The 22,037-nt window shown below is 40.6% G+C and overlaps 1 protein-coding gene across 1 annotated transcript; it reads left to right on the top strand.

Moving 5' to 3' along the window:
- The first annotated feature begins 8,620 nt into the window (after positions 1–8,620).
- itgb2 (integrin, beta 2) lies at positions 8,621–21,308 on the top strand. The gene is made up of 16 exons (XM_080456869.1): positions 8,621–8,758; positions 9,947–9,998; positions 11,518–11,615; positions 12,415–12,616; positions 12,764–12,934; positions 13,118–13,359; positions 13,470–13,628; positions 14,680–14,775; positions 14,901–14,990; positions 15,204–15,341; positions 16,762–16,949; positions 17,348–17,589; positions 18,043–18,262; positions 18,445–18,662; positions 18,970–19,136; positions 20,052–21,308. The coding sequence occupies exons 2-16, from the start codon at positions 9,950–9,952 to the stop codon at positions 20,118–20,120; spliced, it is 2,349 nt and encodes a 782-aa protein (XP_080312995.1). The 5' UTR covers positions 8,621–8,758; positions 9,947–9,949; the 3' UTR covers positions 20,121–21,308.
- Positions 21,309–22,037: the final 729 nt, after the last annotated feature.

Genomic DNA, 22,037 nt, shown 5'->3' with positions numbered 1-22,037 from the left:
AAAAGTATAAAAAGATTAAAAAAAAACTTTTGCATATCTTATTACATATTAGCCTGAATATTTAGCCTGAAGTTCTTCAACGTGAAGCCTTTTACATTTATACACTTAATTCTATGGCGCCTAACGGGCTCAACAAGGAATTTTATGTCAAGCTATTTCTGTGAATATTCTCTTGATTTTATTACTGTATTCATTCATTGTGTATATATTTGTCATCATTTGCCTTTTTGAATTTTTATTGTTCTTGCTTCGTTGTTGTCCATTATTATTTTGTATTGCATTTGCTGTACCCAATTACATTTGTTCATTGTATTTTGGTTGTTACATCTAGGCGTTTTTTTTTGGAGTGATCTCTATTTTTCCAAATAGCCTTTTGACCTTGTATTATTATTGCATTATTATGCTTTACTGATGGTCGTCTAACCACCCCACCTTTGACTCCCCTCTTTAACTGGAGAATTGTTATCCCTCTGAATGACAGTTGGCTTTACTGCCGGCATCACCACTCCAGTCATTCACAACAGCTGCTATTGATTGCGATGCTGTACTCTGTTTGTATATAACACGGCTATTGACTGTATTGTATCAGACCTGATGAAGACCCGTTAGGGTCAAAAAGTTTTGAAACTTGAATAAATGTTCTACTGGGAGCTATTACACGGTGTGCAGACTTCCCTTCCCTCTTCTAATCATGTACGTATTTTTGTTGGGATGTGCGTGCTTCCCTCTGGACACTGACATGATACTGTCCATGATGCTGACCATGATATTGACATGATACTGACCATATGATACTGACATGATAAAGACCATGATGCTGACCATGATATTGACATAATACTGACATGATAAAGACCATGATACTGACATGATAAAGACCATGATACTGACATGATAAAGACCATGATACTGACATGATAAAGACCATTATACTGTCATGATACAGAAAATCGGCATAGGCATTGTCGGACCCCCTTAGACTCTGTTGCCTCCCACAATTTTCAAATGTTTCTGCATTCCAAAAACCCCAGGGCACGCTAACATATCTGTTTCCGTCACCAAGAAAGTCTTTGATATTACTGTAACTATGGTACAAAAGGAGTATTGTAATTTGACCAAATTTCAACCCAGAGATTAGTTGGCGATGCATTTGAAAAAAGAAACGTTAATGCAAAGTATAAAATATCCTGGTATCAAATCTGTTATAACTGTCGTTGCTGTCCGGCAGGAACCAGCTAACTCAATTTTTCTGCTTTTGCATTTTTTTCCCATAAATCAGTGCTATCGAACACCCTTTACGTCTGTGTGTTGGTAAAAAAAAAAATTGAACCAATGAAAAGTATTTTAAAAATGTGCTTCTGACAAAAGCAGCTAAATCCTCAAACTTTCTGCTAAACCAGCTAACTCCAGCAAAGGGGGTGGAGTAGCTGACTCCAAGCTCCACCCCCTTTTGACCTCCAACCTCATTGTGAGCTTGGAGGTCCATTCAGCTGTTCTTATCAATGATGAACAAAACCTCCTAACTCCATTTTTGTTTTGTTTTTTTCATTTCCTGAAAAATGAACATTTTGGAGTTAGCTGGTTCCTGCCGGAAAGCAGAGATATGAACTGTCTTTGATGAATTGAGTACAAAGGACCCCAATGGAAACAAGCTATAGCGCTTTATTGGGTATAATACCTTTTACAAACTGCTAATAAAGCATTCAATCAATCAATCAATCATATGCGAATGGAAATGAAGGGAATTGGAATTAACCAATCCCCTTAATTAATTTAACTACATCAGTTACGGTATACAGTATCTTACCTAGAGGCTTTTTTTAGGGGTTATCGAAGTGGTACTTTTACACACAAACGTTGCTTATTTTTCCCATAATACTGTACTGCAGCTCTATGGTTATAGTCCAAAACAGAAGAATATTTTCTGTTAACAAAAATGTATGTTCTACGTACGTTACCTCACAGTAGTATACTGCTGTACACTATGTATTAATCAAAATATTTAAAGAGAGAGCGTGAGTGTGTGTGTGTGTGTGTGTGTGTGTGTGTGTGTGTGTGTGTGTGTGTGTGTGTGTGTGTGTGTTTTAAGTTTTAAGATTATGCCTGGTACCAGGCTTAACCCGTTCTTACGCATATCCTACCCAAACATGAAAATTGAAAGAAATGGAAAATAGCATAACTATTGAAGTAAATGGCAAGGCAACTTTATTTATACAGCACCTTTCATACACCAAGGCAAGTCAAAGTGCTTTACAGAATAATAACAAATACAATCAGAGTGCAACAATGCACTTTAATTAGAGTATAAAATATATATATAAAAAAAGATATAGGCCTACAACTAAACAATACTAAAGAGACAAATGAAAAATGTCCATACAATTCTGACCCATGGAATGAATCAAAACGGTTATTATTACGATAAAAGCACACCCTGACTCTATTCCAGGACAAAAACTACAAAAAACAACAAAAAACGAGAAATGTTCCTATCACAATCTATATTTCTGTTTTTAGTAATACTTGGGTTTCTTTCTTGCCAACAGTCTTTTCTTAATCCTTAAAGTGTATATTTTAAGATTCTGCCCGGTAAAAGGGTAAAATAGTGTCATGGAGTTCATTTTAACCCTTTCTTATACATAATCATGCAAACAAAACAAGCAAAACCTTTTCAGATCACATTGTTAAGGTATATCAGACCAAAATAAATAAATGAATAAAAAATCCTAAACTACAACTAATCAGTCATCATCATCATCATCATCACTAAAGAGACCATCAAGGTATTTATCTTCAATATCCATCTCTTCATCCTCCTCATCATGCTGATACTCTCCATCGGTCCATCCTACTCATCCACATTATTCTTTGATTAATCTGCTTCTTTCCATATAGAGCTCCTTGCTCTTCTTCTGCTTTCTGGGCCAGTATGCTACTACTGGCTACTACTGGCCCTCCTTCTCTTCCACAAGAGCAGGAGGGAGGATGGGCCACCCCCCATCCTCCCTACTACTGGCCCTCCTTCTCCCATCCTCCCTACTACTGGCCCTCCTTCTCTTCCACAAGAGAAGGAGGGAGGATGCCCCCCCCCCCCCATCCATCCATCGTCTTCTCCCAGGCCATACACTGACCATAGGGGTTGGGCTTCACCTATACTATTTTCTTAAGCATATAAGTCCACACAGCATCGACTGACTTCATTAGAGTATGGCCATACATAATGCAGCCTGGCAGTGGTACCTGAATTTTAATGAGGCGCAGTTTATGGAGCTAGTTCAGGCCAGGCAACTCAAGGGATTGGGGCAACCGATCAGGTGACTAGGTCACATGCTCTTTTCCTTCTGATCGGGTGGTTATAGGTACTGCGCTGTTACCTGCTCACTCTGGCTTCCCTGTCTTGCTGAGCCGACGTGTGTCGTTACTGCTGCTGCTGCTGCTATTGCTGAGATCTGCTACCGCTGCTCGCTGCTTACCTGCTGCTGCCCATGAAAGTTTATAAATTCATCTCCTGGTCGTTCGTCCTCCTCGCCATGTCATCCTCCTCCACGGACACGGGGAGCGAACGGGGTGCGGAGGAAATTCCGGACACAGGGATCGCGTCCCTCCCCCCTGGGGGCATCCCGGGTCCCCCGGCCAAAGAGATCGACTCTGCGTCCGATCAGCGGCGCCGTAGTTCCCGGCTAGTCCAAAAACAGCTGGGCGACTGGCCAGTGGTGCGGATCCTGGAGGCATTATATGTTAATAATATACCCGTTCCTCGCGGGTTTAGCCATGAGGAGCTGTTCCAGTTTCTGCTAGAAAAAGATCAAAGTCCGGCTGATCCAAAAACTGAAACTGGCAGATGCAAGAAGGGGAAAGCTCCGGCGAAAAAGCGCGGCCCAAGCGGTGGAAAAGGTGCCAAGGCTCCGCCAAAGCAGCGAAAGATTGCTGCTCCTGCTCACGCTCTGCCTTCGGTCTCCTCTGCTCCTCCGTCTGCCCCTCCTCCGGCCTCTCCAGCTCCGACCACCGCTTCTTCGGCCCCTCCGCAGAATGCAGAGGTGTTATTCGCGCTTACCGATATCAAATCATCATTATCCAGCATGACTCAAAGGCTGATCATGCTGGAAAATAGAGCCAGCACCCAGGTCGATAGCAGCGCAGGTACTTCCGCAGCGACTCCCTTCGTCACGATGACGTCAGCAGCCGATCCTGCAGTCAAACCCTGGAGGAACCTGGGAACTGCAGTCCCGGCACCAGCAGTAGGAGCAGCGTTTCTTTCCCCAGCAGGGGCTATTCCTGATGCTCTCAGGACCCAGATACTCGAAGGTACGCAGGCTGCACCGATATCTGTAATATATCATGTTGGGTTAATTATGAGATTAATAAGTTATACATTACTTGCTTTAACAGGGCAGGACGTTAATCTCATCAAAATTCTCATTAACGCAGCAGATTCTTCAGAAAAAAGGATGGTGGATTGCGGCGATTTTTCTGTTATTCTTAAGGAGAGTGATCCAAGATTATCCAAATCTCTTACATTAGCTGAATTCTTCGTAGCTTTCGGCGTGTACAGAGACACGATCTGTGAGGTATATCCTGATAGGAGAGTAGAGTTAGATACTTACCTGTCTATTATCGCAGATTTAGCGCTGTCTTATGGAGGGATGTTGTTTTTTGAATATCACAAAAGCTTCTCCTCCAAGGCAGCTATGTATATACAGAGATTTAATCAGAAAATCGATTGGGCAGTTGTAGATTTAGGCCTGATCAGCAGGCACTTCACGGGCCATCAAGCCATCTCCTGCACCATATGTTCATCGTTCAGCCACCGTTCTAATCTGTGCCCAAAATCTGCGTTCCTGGCCCTGGGCGAAAGCCGGCCTCCTCGCCAGCAACCTGCGGCATTCGGCCCTCAAGCTGCAGCGTTCGGCCCCAGCAAAAGACAGGTGCCTTATGCTCCAGGCTCTAAAACACCCATATGTATCAATTTCAATGAAAATGTTTGCACATTTGTTAATTGTAAATATATGCATATTTGCAGCTGGTGCGCAGACAGCCACCCACGGTCTGTGTGCCCAAGGAGGGTCCGTCCGGCTGCAAAATCAGCCAAATAAATGATTTGCATCCATCTACGCCTGTGATCGTCCCTGCTCTTTCTACGGCTCTAAAAAATCATCCGAACCAGTGCTGGGTCAACTATCTCATCACCGGACTAGTGCAGGGTTTCTTAGCTGGTCTATGTTGGCTTCCAAAAACCACACATGTGTGTCCAAATTTACAATCCGCCATTAAGGATCCGCTAGTGGTAGACGAGCTCCTGGAGAAGGAGATAAAAAAGGGGTACATGATAGCCTAGGTCCATTTTCTAAATCGCCATTTAACCCATTTAGGGTTAGCCCCATTGGAATTGCCACGAGAAAATATTCAGGAAAAAAGCGTTTAATCGTGGACCTGTCAGCCCCTCATAAAGGGCCAGTCCCGAGTATCAACAGCTTAATTCCTCTGGCCCCGTTTTCCTTATTTTATGCCACAGTAGACAATGCCATTCAAATGTTAAAAATTGCAGGACAGGGCGCTTGGCTTGGGAAGGCGGACATTACGGACGCTTTTAAAGTCATGCCATTACATCCTTCCCAATGGCATATTTTCGGGGTTAGATGGCGGTCCAAATTGTATTTTGCCGTTAAATTAACGTTTGGCTGTCGGAGCAGCCCGCGGATATTTGACACGCTATCAGAAGCCTTATGCTGGATTTTGTCCAACACCTACAAATTACCTTTCGTTTTGCATTTGTTGGATGATTTTCTAGTGGTGGATTTCGCCGGGTCACCTCCGGCGCGGTGTATCTCAATAGTACGAGATGTTTTCAAACAATTTGGAGTTCCTCTGTCTGAGGAGAAAACAGTAGGGCCCTGCACACGGCTAGAATTTTTGGGCATCATGCTGGACAGTGTCCTCATGCAAGCCTCTCTTCCTGAAGAGAAATTGTGTCGGATCAGGGATATTATCAAGTCTTTCACTTCGGCAGCCTCGGTGTTAAAAAAGGAAATGCTTTCTCTTCTTGGCCATCTAAACTACGCCATGCGGATTATCCCACAAGGGCGCTCGTTTATTTCCCGACTTTTAGATTTGTCTAAAACGACTAAAGATTTGCAGGGGTCTATCATTTTAGACAAAGGAAGCCAGTCAGATCTAAGATTCTGGTCTCTGTTCCTAGATCAGTGGAACGGCATTTCCTTCTTTTATAATGAGTTAGCAGAAACATCCGCGTCAATTAATTTCTTCACAGATGCCGCGCCTTCCGTGGGTTTCGGGGGGGTTTTCAATGGAGAATGGTTCGCGGGAAGCTGGCCTAAAGAAATGGCTGATATGCCAGAGGATAGTAAATCAATAGCGTTATTCGAATTGTACCCAATTGTCGTAGCCTCATTACTGTGGGGCAGCCAGTGGTCCCGGAAAAAGATCACAGTTTTGTGTGACAACGAGGCCGCTGTGCATATAATTAACAAGGGGCGCTCTTCAATTCCCGTAATTAATCATTAATCCTGGACGTGCATTAAGGGTAATTTCATTATGCACGCCGTTTTCATTCCAGGGTACGAGAATAAAATAGCTGACGCTCTGTCTCGATTCAAATTCCAGGAATTCCAAAAATTGTGTCCAGACGCAAAGCCAAGCGGCCTGCCTTGCCCGGGGTTCCACCAGGCGATCCTAGATTAGGCATCGAAAGTCCTCTCCTGTCCTTGCTGAATTCCGCTGCCAAATACATGAGAAATGGTTTAGCAAAAAGCACATTAAAATCTTATGATTCTGCATGGTGGTTCTTTTGTTCTTTCTGTGCCCGTTTTGCTTGCCCGCCATTACCTGTGAATATCCCTATGGTATGCGCATTCATAGTCCACTCTTTTGAGTCTCGTAAGTTGCAGCCTCAGTCCATCAAAGCTTTAATAGCCGGCATTCAGTTCCATCTTCGTTGCCAAGACCCATCAGTAGATAGCATTCTAGGAAATCCTTCAATCCGTCTGCTTCTCAACGGTCTCAAAAAAGAGCGACTCCAAGGCAATGACAAACGCTTACCTCTTACAATCACTTTGGTGCAACAGCTGGTTTCCAAATTAAGATCACGGGTGTACACGCCCTATGTGGATAAAATGGTGGAGGCAGTCTTGTTAATGGCTTTCTATGGGTTTATGAGATGTGGAGAATTTACTACTAGATCACTGGCATTCAATCCTCTGCATGATCTCTGTTTTTCAGACCTAACCATAGAGCATGCGTATTTCACCGTGTATTTGAAACATTCAAAAACTGATAAGTGGTGTAAAGGAACTCCTGTGATCATCGCAAGGAATAATTCTGATTTTTGTCCTTTCAATTCTATGTTGAGCTACCTGGCAACCAGGCCGGTTTCTGCCCCAAATGATCCTCTTTTCCTCACTGATGGCGGCAAACCGATGACCATATCCTGGTTTACTGCTAAGCTGAGAAAGATCTGCTCAAGCTGCGGGCTTTCTCCAAGTGTCTACACAGCGCACTCCCTTCGCATTGGAGCAGCGACAACTGCAGCGCTGCTTGTGCCTTCGGCTTCACTCAAATCCCTGGGGCGATGGTCCTCAGGAGCCTATACTAGATACATTCGATTTAACAAAAAAGAAATTCTGCATGCCCAAAAGCTTATGAGTGCGCACGCTGTGTAAATCTGCTTAAATAAAAAGCTGCTGCCGCAATATTCATTGCTTAATTTTGAGATCGGGTGGATGGCTGGGGATTAGTTATTGGTGACTTCAGGGCGTTAAAATGTTGGGCTATTTAATATGTTGGGTTTTAAAATGTTGGGCTATTTATGACTATACAGTCAGGCTAATATATTAGTAGTAAGCTGAGTCTATTAGTAAGTGCTGCTCAGGTATCGTTGGGTACTGATTCAGATGTTAAGTAAAGATAGCACGTCTTTACACACATAGTCAGTACACTTTATTTATTATGGATGATAAACAATAGTTATCATTCATCATAGGATGACCTCATTTATATATATATACGATATATATATAGCAGATTTCTTTGAAAAATAAATAAATATAGAATGTCCTTTTCGAATCCTACTCGTGGTGCGGCACAGCAGTGGACACCGTGTTAGGATACTATACCGTCTAGGACTCCTGGGTTCAGGAATCAACAGGTACCTGGATTCATCAGGCTTGTTGAACACATGGATGCTTGCTGCATTTGTTTAGTTAAACTTAAAAATGTAATGATGAGGAACTCGGTCATTATATCATGTTAATTTTATGGAGCTCCACCATTCTCACAGATGGTTGGTCCGGCGTCAGGCTCTGTGCTCCCAGGCGGTTTTGGGGGTTCTTGCTGTTTTGGGGGTTTAATTCATTCCCTGTAAATGCTATTTGGCATGTAACATTCATTAAAATGTTATTCTTACAGGGAATGAATGGATTCAGAGGCCTGACGCCAAACCATGCTTCCTCATGCTTTCTATTCCATGCTCAAGCTTGCTAATAAATATATATTCTAATCCAATCTAAGAGTTGTCTGACTGAAATATACACACTTTAAGGAAAGAAGGTGGCGAATAAGATCCACCCATATCTGCGGGTGCACTCCTCTTTCCATCTACTAGACTATTATGACAGAGACAGAGCACATTACACACACCAGATACAAGGGGGGTTGGAACAGGGTACTTCCTGAATCCTGTCTTCTATCTGTGGTGTATTTTCTAACTGTCACACTCGTTGGGTTACGTTGACGAATCTCTTTTGTAAGTATACTTTGTATATTTATTTGTATTAAATGTTAAAAATGTAATTTAGATGTAGTATACAGATGCTGGGTCAATTGTTTATCTTGTGTCATATAGTTTAAATGTACAGATTATTATTTTGATAGTAGGCTACATTGTTTAGACCATGGGTAGGCAACCTGGCTCTAGAGCCGTATGCAACTCTCCATTTGCTTTGGCAAAAAAACAACAACATATATATATATATATATATATATATATATATATATTGTTGCTGTGTGGTTGAAACCTCTTATCTCCATATTATTATTATTTTCACACAAAAGTCACACGTCACAGCCTCACACAAAAGTAACAAAAATAGTAGCCTATACCTATATAAGATTTAAAAATCTTATATAGGTAAAATACAGAATTGTATAGAATGTAATAAAAATGTCATTAAGATATCAGAGCAATTCATAAAAATGGATAGGCTAATTTAGACTTAATGAGTGTTGGCTCAAATGTGTTTTATTCAAACTGTTTTTATTCATCATTTTCAACGCATACACACATCCATACAAAGACAGAATCAAACAGAAACAAATATATACCACATACCTAGGTTGAATCATATGATAACAGAATAACAGATAAGAGTAAAATAAAATCCAGTTAAATGTGGTTAAAAAAACAAAGTAAAATAGGCTCAAATGTGTTTTGCAGGGCCAGACAGATTTTCCATAAATTCTTTGGCCAAAAATGGCTATTCTGATAGTATAGATTGCCTACCCCTGGTTTAGAGTTTAGACTGATGCTATAGGATCTTGGATTATGTGTGATCCTGGAAATACCACTGTCTCTCTGCATTTGATGTATGTGATTACCTTGCTTATTGCAAGTCTCTGGATAAGACTAAGATCTTCTGCTAATTGCCTAAATAGTCAATTGTTATATAGTGATGCTTGAGATAAGGGACAAAAACATGTTTCAAATCTGATTCCTATTTTTTCATAAAACGTACATTTTAAATGTATTTGTAGACAAAGGTCTACAAATCCTCGGGTATCTAATAATGGTATACACTAAAGAAGTTGAGTGATAAAATTAATTATATCCATTTTTGTTCTGATATCACACTATTCAGAAATATCCTATTTCTAAATTCATGGATGAGGACCATAATAGAATCTAACAAAAGACTATTTGCATTTTTTTTTAAAGGAAATGGAAAGATGCATTTTCTTCCTTCTGCTCCTGCTAATGGGCAGAGAGGGTAAGTCAAGATTAATTGTTATTGCTATATACAAAAATTGGTTGCTTAACTTTAAACTTTGGTTACTTTGTGTACATGGTGTGTGCTGGTAAAATGCAGAAGCTGAGTAACATTTAACTTGGATCCGGGATCGGACTAGCCTATATGATTTCAGCCCGATTTTGGCATTGTCAACACATTTCCTGTGAAAACTTTGCTTGTCATATTATTTTTTAGAGAAGATGGGTTAGAGCAGGGGTGGGCAGCATTTATTTCCAGAGGGCCATACTGACTTCGATAAAATGAGTGAAGGGCCATACATTGTACAATTGAGTTTAAACTTGAAACACATAGTGCTGAATGATGTTAAAACTGCATGAATTTGGTAGACATGCCAGACTACTTTAGAATAAGGTCCTTGCTTTCACAACAAGAATGTTCATCAACAAAATGTTGATCTTTCTTTTTCTTTTTGTATCACTCTGGTGTACTCTGTATGAGATTACAACGAAAAGATTACATAAAACAATCCACGTCAATGCCGTATCTCATCTTATCTAATATACACCACTCCATAGGTCACTAATAAAACACATTGCATTCACATTGCATTCATTATATATGGACTCACGGCAGACTGTTTCACTGTTATCATTATAAACATAAAACATTTGAGTACATACGTATGGAGGAATGCAGGTATGTACTCAAATGGCAAATATGAATTACTATTAATTAGAGTTCAATTTATTTGTCTCAAAACCAGTATAACAACATATGGCAGCCTTTTAAAATGTAGACAGTTATTTTTTTTTATGACTTTGGGGCCGGATTGAGATGGTCAAAGGGCCGGGTCCGGCCCCCGGGCCGTATGTTGCCCATGTGTGTGGTAAAGGTTTGGTCCGAGCTGGCTTCAGTGTTGCCAGATTCTGTGACAGAAACAAGCGAGAAGGTCTATGAAAACAAGCCCTAAAGAAGCGACCAGTTTCACCACTTGAGCCCTTTTATATCAGCTATTTAAAAAAATTATCATGAAAGCCAGTTCAAATAAGCAACTATACACTTCAGAAACAAGCCCAAACAAAAGCAACTAGCAACTCTGAATATTTACAAGCGACTTTAAAGGAAAACAAGCCCAAAGCTTATAATTAGCAGACCTGGCAACACTGGCAGCCCAGCCTGTTCTTGAGAGATTACCTTTAGGCATCAACAGCAGCATCCCATGTTTTGTCAGAATTGGGCCAGTAGTTGCCAACATGGACCAAGAGTTACAACATATTACACTAGATACTTATCTATGAATTATGGTATCTTTGCACCAGATGCCAGTAGCTCAGAGCTACTGGCATCTTTCAATACCCTTCCCCCCTTCAGTGGCACGTTTCTTTTTACACGTAAACCAGCTGAACCTCATGATTATTAAAATCATCAGAAATCATATAAAACTAAGATAACCATGGCTCATTCGAGAAGCGACGTAACCCTCTCTTGAAAAATATTTTATAAAGTGTTTTGTGTCTTCTGTCATTGTTTGTTGTAGGGTCTTCCCAAAATGAGGAAGTATGCTCTAAGACAGCAATAAACTCCTGCGGTGACTGTATCAGTTCTGGTAGATACTGTGTGTGGTGCAAACAACCGGTGAGTAAAAATACATTGCAATGCATTACAATGGGCCTCATGCAGCAACATTCTCTTCTGTTTTTTCTCTTAATTCTATGTTGAGAGAATAAATATGAAAAGGGAAGAAGAAGTTAACATTCAAATCTGCTGTTATGCACATGTGCTGAATGGTGAATCCCACTTGATCATAAATTGGAGAAGCATGGCCATTTATTTGGTGATAGGTCCATAGGTAACCAAACACAGTATGAGGGCATTTTTTTGTGACGTGTGCACAGACTTTGGCCCACAAAATGGAGAGATCATGACCAAAAAAAGGCAGTAAGAAGAACTTCACCAGTGTTAAAGCTGCACAGTGTAACTTACCCCGGATCTGAACCCTGGTCTCCTGTGCAAATGCTGAACAACCAAGCTAAGAGCCTGCCTACTTGCTTGCTCTGGGGCCAAATACAATTTTGACCTTCAGGTCAAAATGTGTGTCAAACCAGAAACAGGATTGTGTCAAAGGTTGTGTCCAACGCTCCAACCTATACACAGGATCTAAATGTCTCAATAGAAGAGCGGGGAGACTAAATACATCCACCCAAATTGTATAAGTTATATTAACATACTGTAGCCTTCCATACAGATTGGAAATAACAAAATATTATTTTATTCACAAAAAACTCAGGTCTGTTTCGCTTAGAATAGAGGGTTTAAGTGCTTAAGACATTGGATTAAGGCACAACTAGTTGACCAGCATTTTAATTGGTATACCATTTAACAGTGTATGTAGACACTAACTATTTTACTTCTTCTTTGTATTTCCCATTTTCAGGATTTCACCAAACAAGGGGAACAGGACGCTGCTCGCTGTGACACCAAGTCTCGGTTAATGGAGAAGGGTTGCGCAGCAGACCAGATCATATCGCCTGTGAGCAACGTTTCAGTGGTGAAAGCTACTCCTCTGTCAGTGAAATTCAGCCAACAAGAGCCCATTCAACTCTCACCACAGGAAATCAATCTCAAACTGAGACCTGGTCAGTGGAATCAAAATTGACATGTAGAGCAAGTAGAGCAAGCGTTATCTTGATGATTGTCAGAATTATGCTCTGTGACGTAGGTCTGAATCCCGATTTATGTGTTTTGGTATTGTTCCATTCATGTAAACGTTTTTCTCTTTACAGGGCTGCCAACCACATTTACTGTGAATTTTAAAAGAGTCCAGGGCTATCCAGTTGATCTCTATTATCTGATGGACCTGTCCAACTCCATGAAAGATGACTTGGAAAATGTCAAAAAGCTTGGAACAGACCTTTTTACCGCTTTGAATTCAATCACTGAGCATGCTCAAATAGGTAACCTGCTCATCTACTTATATTATGATGTAATGTCTTTCTTTTGAAAAACATGTAAAGATGTAAGGAATAGATTGTACTATAGCTATACCAACAAACACATTTAGTGGCCAACTTATCTGAACCTTTCATGAAACAAACAACTGAATATTCAAGGGTAATGGTTATGTCTGGACACTGCAGGGTTTGGTGCTTTTGTGGATAAGACAGTCCTGCCCTTCACCAACACCAACAAGGAAAAACTGGAGAGGCCATGTGAAGAGACAGACAAGTTTTGTCAGGCTGCCTTTGGCTACAGGCATGTTGTCAGCATGACTAGTGATGCAAACGAGTTCAAGAGAGAAGTGGAAAAGCAGTATATCTCTGGGAACTTGGACTCCCCCGAAGGAAGTCTTGACGCCATGATGCAAGCTGCTGTCTGCTTGGTAAGAACACACCTGCTAATAATGCAGGGATAATAATGTATAATATAATGTATACTATAACTTGTGTTATAGTGAGTGTTATAGTGTTTAATAACCAAGTTATTGTTCAGAACGAGATAGGTTGGAGGAACAGCAGTACCCGGCTGATTGTGCTTACCACTGATGATGCATTTCACATGGCTGGGGATGGCAAACTGGCTGGTATACTAGAGCCCAATGACGAGAAATGTCATTTGAGAAACAATCTTTATGTCAACAGCAATGTAATGGTATGTATTGGAATTTAACATTGTTTTTTTTTGCATTTGTGTTTTGCCTTGTATTCTTACAGTATATACTAAGTTACATAATTGACTTGGTTTAGCGAAACAATCGCTTAAACAAGATTTAGAAAGTGGTGCTCGGGTGGTGTTCACGTGGCAGTGGTAAAAGTAACTGTTCAAATCCACTGTGGTGCATCCGGCTTTGTTGAGTGTCTATACGAACACAATTGGCCCGTGTTCGGGGTAGGGTGATATTTGTCACTACAAATACTCCTACGGGCTGGGGCGGCACCTGTCAGTGGGGAGTGTTGGGCGGGAGGAGTAGGACGAAGGCTCTACGTCCTCCCGGTGGCATAGCGACTAAATCGGGGGTTACACACAGGTTACAGACCACCAGCTTCATGTAACACAGTCAAAAGCTTTGCCTCTGCCACTGGCAACACCTGCGCTTGATTACAGACGTTGTTAAATACCTAGGCAACTTGGCCTTGACCAAGCCCTGCGGTGACATCATCAAATTAGAAACCAGTCAAATGGCTCTTACACTATGGAATATATACAAATATATAATAAATAACTAATTGAAACAAATAAAATGCGTAAAATGTAGAGGCTAAGACATTTAAATAAAGAAGCTCTATGAAAAGGCCTTAACCTAAAAGTATGAATGATTTAAGAAGTGATTTAAAAGATGATACTGAGCTGCAACTAGGAACTATAAACAGGAAAAGAGTTGTGACATCACATGATCCTTGCAACAGACATGTAACGCAACAGGGCTTATACTAATAGTAAGTTACTGTAGTAAGTGTTATGATGTTAAATCACATGGCCTAGCAGTACAAGGATAAAATAAAATCTAAATAATGTAAACCCATCCACAATTGATGATAATCTCCTTGAGTATGAAATGTGTGCCCTCTTCAAACCAGTGAGCATCTGGCTAGTAGAAACATAGAGGTCTTACCATTATAAGCTGCTGAAGTGTAAATTGTTAGAACAGGATGTCCTAGCTTTTGACTTTTTGTGATTGTTCAAATCAAACATCTCTTCGTAGGACTACCCATCTGTGGGTCAATTAGCTGTACAATTGGAAAAAAATCATATTCAGCCCATCTTTGCTGTGACACAAAATATGGAGAAAGTGTACAAGGTAAATAAGTTTAACTGTTTGTGTCTATTACTTGTTTGTTTGTGTTACAAACTTTGCTTGTTGTATCATTTATTGGATACCATTATGATGTTATTGTAATGAACTTTTGTCATCACTTATCACAGCAACTCAGTAAAATGATTCCAAAGTCAGTGGTGGGAGTTCTGTCACAGAATTCTGACAATGTTGTTCAACTGATTAACGACGCCTACAAAGTGAGTTTTTAATCTTCCTTAATTGCCCTTTGATAGCATACTTGACCTATAATGCCACACTGAAAATAGCAGATCTACAAGCTTGTAGATGTGCTATTTTCGGCAATGGGATACCATCGTACAATGAAGCATAAATCAGGCCTGAGTCTCTCTTATCCAACTTCTTCTGTTGGTTTAACAAACCAACCATGCTTTGTTTGTCCACCATGGTAGAGCTTGTCCTCCAAAGTCATTCTGAAACATGATGATCTCCCTGAGGGTGTGAAGGTCACCTACACCCCTATTTGTGCTGATCCAGGACAAGCGGGGGACACCACAGGGGTTTGTGAGAATGTGGCTGTGGCAACGGAGGTACGTTTTAACACATTTGATTACACACGCGTGCGCACACACACAGACATGGGACATGCGTGTGCACACACAGACACTCAATCATTAGCCAGTACTGTTTCCATACCGGATCGGTTGAGGCCCAGGTTACCAGTGAGCGCTGTCGGTACTGTTGGCCAGCAGAGTACTGGCGGAAACTCTGCTAACGTTTGGGTGAAGCCAGTACTGTAAAGTCTTATCTTTTTTCCTAACCATTAAAAAGAGGTGTTCCATTATCTCAACAATATACTAGTAATAAAAAACTTAAAAATAAGTTGCTTAAAATGTTGTTAACAGAACAGATGTCTGTGCCCTTCTTTCCTTCCCTGCTTTTTCTCTATATGAATGGAAAATATGCCAAAGCCCAAATGCCACAAAATGTGTCAGCATCCATTCAGAGACCCCACTAATGGTTAAAAGCAAATAAAATGTCTTTATGCGGCTATGTGGACCTGCCGTTGTGCTGCTACCTTTTGCCCCTTATGTCCAACCTCATACTGTACATACCTGCTGCTATGTGGACCTGCCGTTGCGTTGCCACTCTTTTGCCCCTTATGTCTAACCTCATGTACATACTGCTTATTATGCTTATGTGTACGTATATAAGTAGATATCTTAGTATTAAGTATCTTTATTTTTCTCCTTGCTCTCTCTCTTTGCCCCCCTGCCCGTTTTTCCTTTCTCTCCTGGAAAACAATGAAATGATGGAGCTTGCACGAAAACAAATTTCACCCACTGATTTACACCTGTAAACCTGTGATGTGACAAATATATCTGATTCTGTTTCAAATTGAAGTTGAAGTTAATAAACTGCAAAATCCTGAGAGTTAATTCAACAGCAAGCGTAAGGATTTTGCTGCGTGGGATAGGTGTTGGATTTTAGCCACCAAACATGTAATTCTATCTTCATTATTATAGCAGGGGATAAAACAAACAAACAGATATTTTGGCAAAAAGGCCTTCCTCAGTGTATGACAAATGTTAATTTGAAGGACTCCAATTTGTATTCTTATCAATATCATTCTTACAGTGGAAAATCAATGATTAAGGTCACATGTTTACATCAAATGTTTCTGTGATGACTGTCACTGAACTGCACTTAGTATACGTACAGTCACCATTGGGCAGACACCTTGTATCTCCATATTTCACCTCGTATGACGTCGTGCAGAAGTAGTGAAAATTACCCAGAACATGTCACATCGCGAGTCACGACACATCGTTAGTCACAATCCATTCTAAGCTTATAGATCAGCTACGTATTTTCACTACAGTGTTTTTGTAAGATTTTTCCTATGACATGCCCAAATTAGGGATGCCAGGTTGACATCAATCATGGAATGAAGATAATAATTCACTGTCTAAACCCTTCAACCCCCCCCCCCCCCCCCAACCTCCACAGATTTCCTTTACTGTCACTGTGACTGCAGATAGCTGTATGGAGGTGCCCTCCTCTTTCTATATCAACCCACAAGGCATCAAGGACAAGCTGAAGGTGACCGTATCAACACACTGTGAATGTGACTGCAATGACCCTACTAATGCCACACACTGCGGCGGCAACGGCCAGGTGACCTGTGGCACATGCAAGTAAGACAAAAAGAGACGTGGATGGGAGCCTGGGAGGGTTTTACTACTGGTCACCTCGCAAAAGACAGCCATTGTTCAATTGTAACATTTGTAGAGTATTGTCTGTATTGTATAAGCCCAGAAGCTTAATATCTCTATTCTGAAATTGCCGTCTGACGAGAGACCAATTTTTTTGAAAATAACCCAGTTCGATTCCTGCATTATTTTGGATGCGTTAAAAACAAATTGACCAATAAAAATCAGAGGGGCCTTTCTGATGGAGAGTCTAAATCACAAAGTCAGCATGTCTGGGTTTTACCAATGAAAAAATCCAGGGAAACCCAGAGGTTACATCTTGTCTATGTATTATTTTGACATTTCAGTTGCGTCTTTTGCTCCAATATATTTATTTTCTGCAGGTGTAACTCAGGCTTTGTGGGGCAGAAGTGTGAGTGTGAAATTGGAGTCAAAGATGAGAGCGCCGTGAGGGCGTCTTGCCGGAGGAGGGCCAATGAGACCACTGAATGTGAGGGCCGCGGAGACTGTCAGTGTGGCCAGTGCCTGTGCTACAACCTCGAGCAAGGCAGCAGCAGCTACTATGGTACCCACTGTGAATGTGACGACGAACACTGCGAGAAGTTCCAGAATAGACTCTGTGGAGGTACAGTAGTGCCTGATTTATACCGAAAATATCTGTTTGCGTAGTGTAGTTGTTTTTGTTGCACTGTTGTTTGAGTGTTGAATATTTAATGGACCACAATGGAAACAAGCCTCTGACTTTTTGTGTCATCCATTTGGTGTGTTTTTAACTCGTTGGACTGCCTGTACCTTTAAAAATCGTCAATAAAGTATTTAATCAATCAGTCAATCAAGTTTGCAATGCGTTGCATCACCGAAAATAGACGATCTCTTGTAGATCGGCTATTTTCAGTGAACTTGTAGATCTGCTATTTTCTGTGAGCTGCAGATTTAATACTAGCGGTGAGTTTGTAGATCTGCTATTTTCGTTACAGGCTTTCGGTGTTCCAGTCTTCTGATGCATAATTTTAATTCCTGCGTTGCGAATCACTGCAGGACACCAATATTGATTCTGCCCGTCCTTTTCCTCTTTAAGGGAATGGCAAGTGTCGCTGTGGCATATGTGATTGCAGTGACGGATGGGAGGGCTCAGCCTGCCAGTGTGAGAAGTCTGACACGGAGTGTCGTACCCCTGGTCACGATGTGTGCAGTGGCAGAGGCAAGTGCGTGTGCAATCGGTGCGAGTGTGACAACGGATACCAGAAACCCTACTGTGAAGAATGTCACAGCTGCGAGGATTACTGTGTGACCAAACGGTAAGAGGGGGTGGGGTGTCGCAGATCTTTTCTTACAAAATCTTTAACTCTCGAAAGTAGTGTACGAAATGTACAAATACAGACAAACTTACAGCAAGCTAAAGCTGCTCTGGGGTGCATTAAGCCTAGGCCTGCAGTTGCACAGCGAACTTGTCTGATGATGTCAATCTTTTCTTTTTCAGACATTGCATCGAGTGTCTGGCTTACGGCAACGGCCCCTTCAAGAAAAACTGCTCAGAGACATGCAAAAGCGTTGAGTACACAGAGGTGAACACGTTCACAATAACAAAGAAGCAATGCAGACAGAAGGACTCAGAGAACTGCTGGATGACTTATAATATGGAACAACTGGACGGACGAGATAAATACAGAGCTGAGGTCAAACCTATAGAGACCAGAGGTAAATACAACACAGTCATTTTTATACTCAAAAACACTCAGGATTTAATTTGCGTACCATTTATTAACAACTTTCAACCTGGTGTCTCTATTTTGGGCATGGCAAGTGAACTTTTTCAAAAAAAATAAAATAATCGAAAGGATAGCAAAATGTTCAAAAATAGCAGATCTACAACCTGGGATATTTTCGCTATTCTTCATACAACAAAGTATTTTAGGGCTTGTGGTTAAATTGCACCTACAACTATATATAGACCTGTACAAGCCCATAAATTAACCACTTCTTTATATTCATCACCATTTTCTAGAATGTCCCGAATTACCAAACATCTATGCCATCATCGGAGGCTCCATTGCAGGCGTGGCTCTCATCGGCATGTTGATATTGCTGCTCATCAAAGGACTCATCTTCCTAAACGACCGCAAAGAGTTCAAGAAGTTCGAAAACGAGAAGAAGAAATCCAAGTGGGCAGAGGTGAAAGCTCATACTACTATTTTATTACTATTGCTAGTAGTAGTACTAGTGCTACTACTGCTACTGCTAGTTCAAGATTCAATACTTTTAGTGCTAGTATTATTGCTTGTAGCACTACTACTGCTAGATCGAGATTCAGTGGTACTAGTAGTTTTGTAGAGTTTTGTCGATAAAATGCTCCAAAAATGATTCCAAAATTGTTCAAACTTTTTCAAGATCTTTCTAAAATGTTCTAAAATAGTCAATCTACAAGCTCACGACACGTTGCATCGCGACACGTTGTGAGCTATGTTCGAATGGTTGAAGTATAAAATAGGGTTAAAGTGGTTTTGATGCTACTGTAAATTAACTCATTTTGCTGGGAACCCCCTTAACCCATTGAGACCTGAAGCCGATTCTACATGTCTCCTAAATCCCAACAGTATTCTGAATTTTTTTTCTATGTCAGTGGTGCTCAATCTTTTTCATGTCAAGGACCCCCAGAATTATATGTATTTGGCCGCCGACCCCCATCAAAATATTTTGTTCCAGGGACCCCCAGAAGCAAAGATTTGAGTTAAAAATGTTCGCTTTAAAAATATATATATTGAAAGATTTGCACACATTTTCACGATTTTTCAAAATATCTGCTATTTTTGAATAGCCCAAAGTGTAAAATAATGCTTTTTTAGCTCAAATCTAAAAATGACACAGTTCCAGGTCTTAATGGGTAAAGTAACCCTGGAACCCCCTCAAGGACCCCTGGGGTTCCACGGACCCCACTTTGAGAATCACTGCCTTACAATGGCCTATGTCCTTACTGCATGATCTCGAAGAATTATGTTGATTGTGATTTATGGATTCGACATCATGTAAACCATTCTACGGCTATGTAGCATGGATGGAAAATAACGGGAAGGTTTTGTCCCTCAACAGGCTGACAACCCGCTGTTCAAGAACGCCACCACCACCACGCCCAACCCCATGTTCACTGGAGGAGAGTGAGCGCTGGCACACACAGGCAATCTATACCGTACTACGGTGGTTCTGAAATATCTTTCATTTCCAGGACTCCCCCTGTTTGATATGCATTAGGCCATGGACACCCATTTGATAACGTTTTGTTTTTATCTTTGAGTGTAGATTGGAGTAATCTACACTGTAAAATCTTCTGTGCTTATTAAACTCTGCGAGTGTACAAATGGAACCGGTCCACTTGGTTCCATTTGAACACTCTCAGAGTTACGGACTCATAAGAGACTCCTGGTGGTCCCCAGACCCGATGTTGAGAACTGGAAATATTGTATAAATAGTCTTTAACATAAACCGTAGCATCAGAGGTGGGTAGCGACGATTTACATTTACTCAGGTACTTAAATAACTTTTTGAATAAATTGTACTTTAGTTTTAATGCAACATACTTTTCACTTTTACTCAAGTATATTTATGAAGACATTTCTTTTTTAAACTTTAACTAAACTAACATTGTTCAAACGATTTGGCTTTCCTTTTTACCCATTTTTTATTCTTCAGAGACTTGTTTTATTTAAACTGAGGTGGGCAGAGACCTAGAGGGCATTGTAAAGACATATTGGTATATTTTCCGACCACCCTTTATTGAAATCATGTTTTGTTTTAGTTTTTTACCACCACGTATTGTTTATAAGAGACCACCTAATCTTAGAAACATGTTGGTGAGAGCTGACCTGCCCACTACTACCTACCTGTACACATTCACAGTCAGCTTCCTTCTGGTAATTATACATGTGACAATTGTCAACACTGACAGTGTTGACAAATGTTTTTCCAATTCTAGTTTGAGTTATTTCATTAGTTTTACTGTAAAAACCTTGATCCCATCCAATCAACCTCAGTATAGATGCATGCCAGGATTGGGCCTCAAAGGCAGGAGCATCATTAAATACATTTGTGAAAAGGGATCTTAAACCCTTTTTCAATTGTGCAATATTTTCTCAAGGAAAGGAGGAAGGGCTTTACGATTTTGTTGTGTAAGATAATTATGGCAGTAAGGATAGGGGTAGAGAAATATTTAAAATAATGTATTTTACACCGGAAGTCATTGGTCAAATGGATTTTAAAAAATTGTCTCAGAAACTTTCACATAGGAACCATTCATATTTTTGTCAAAAGAGGGACATTACATGTCTGGGAGTTAAAAAGGGAATATTCAAACTAGAAGATTGGGTGGGGCAATACTTTTTTCCAGCCCAAAAAAACACAAGCTTCCATGTCCCAGCATGCATCTTCGTCAACAAAAATAAATTCCCCCCATTCTCTCTCCGACTAAATTTCTCGAATGCATATGTAAATATTCTTTTTATGTTGTGATGCAACTGAAATGTATTTTCTCTACCTGTTATCTATATGTTACATTTGTTTATTGAATATGTCTGTGTGTATAATAACAATGTAATGATACACACTGATTTAGCTATTTTAATTATTGCTAGGCCTAGTTACTACTGCTGGTCTGTTGACTTTTGTATCTGTAAAATATCACAAATAAACTAGAGATACTTGTTCAGTACAAATCAAAAGCCTCTCGTTTGTCTCTTTCCCATTGGAGGTTAGATAGGCTACTTTTAAAGACTATCTATCTACACAGCACAGATGGCATCACCTTCAGTAAAACTGTAGAGTGAAACAGGTCAGGTCGGAATTGTACAGAGTCTATGGGAATCTGGTCAACTAAGTATTTAGGGTTTAAGTGGTTAAACTGTAGAATTGTCATTGACCAACTTAGCCCAGGGCTTGTACTAAGTATATAGCATAAATGTGTGTGTGAACATGGGCAAAAGGTGATTACACACTGTATTGTGTCTTTAGTGTCCTCCCACACAAAATGTCCACATCATAACATAAACATGGCAAAGACAGGGTCATGGATGACGGATTGATTGA

Source organism: Gymnoscopelus braueri (assembly GCF_963280865.1).
Source record: "Gymnoscopelus braueri genome assembly, chromosome: 18".
NCBI lineage: Eukaryota > Metazoa > Chordata > Actinopteri > Myctophiformes > Myctophidae > Gymnoscopelus > Gymnoscopelus braueri.
Note: the sequence above shows the minus strand (reverse complement) of the source record. Positions and strands in the feature narration are given on the sequence as shown.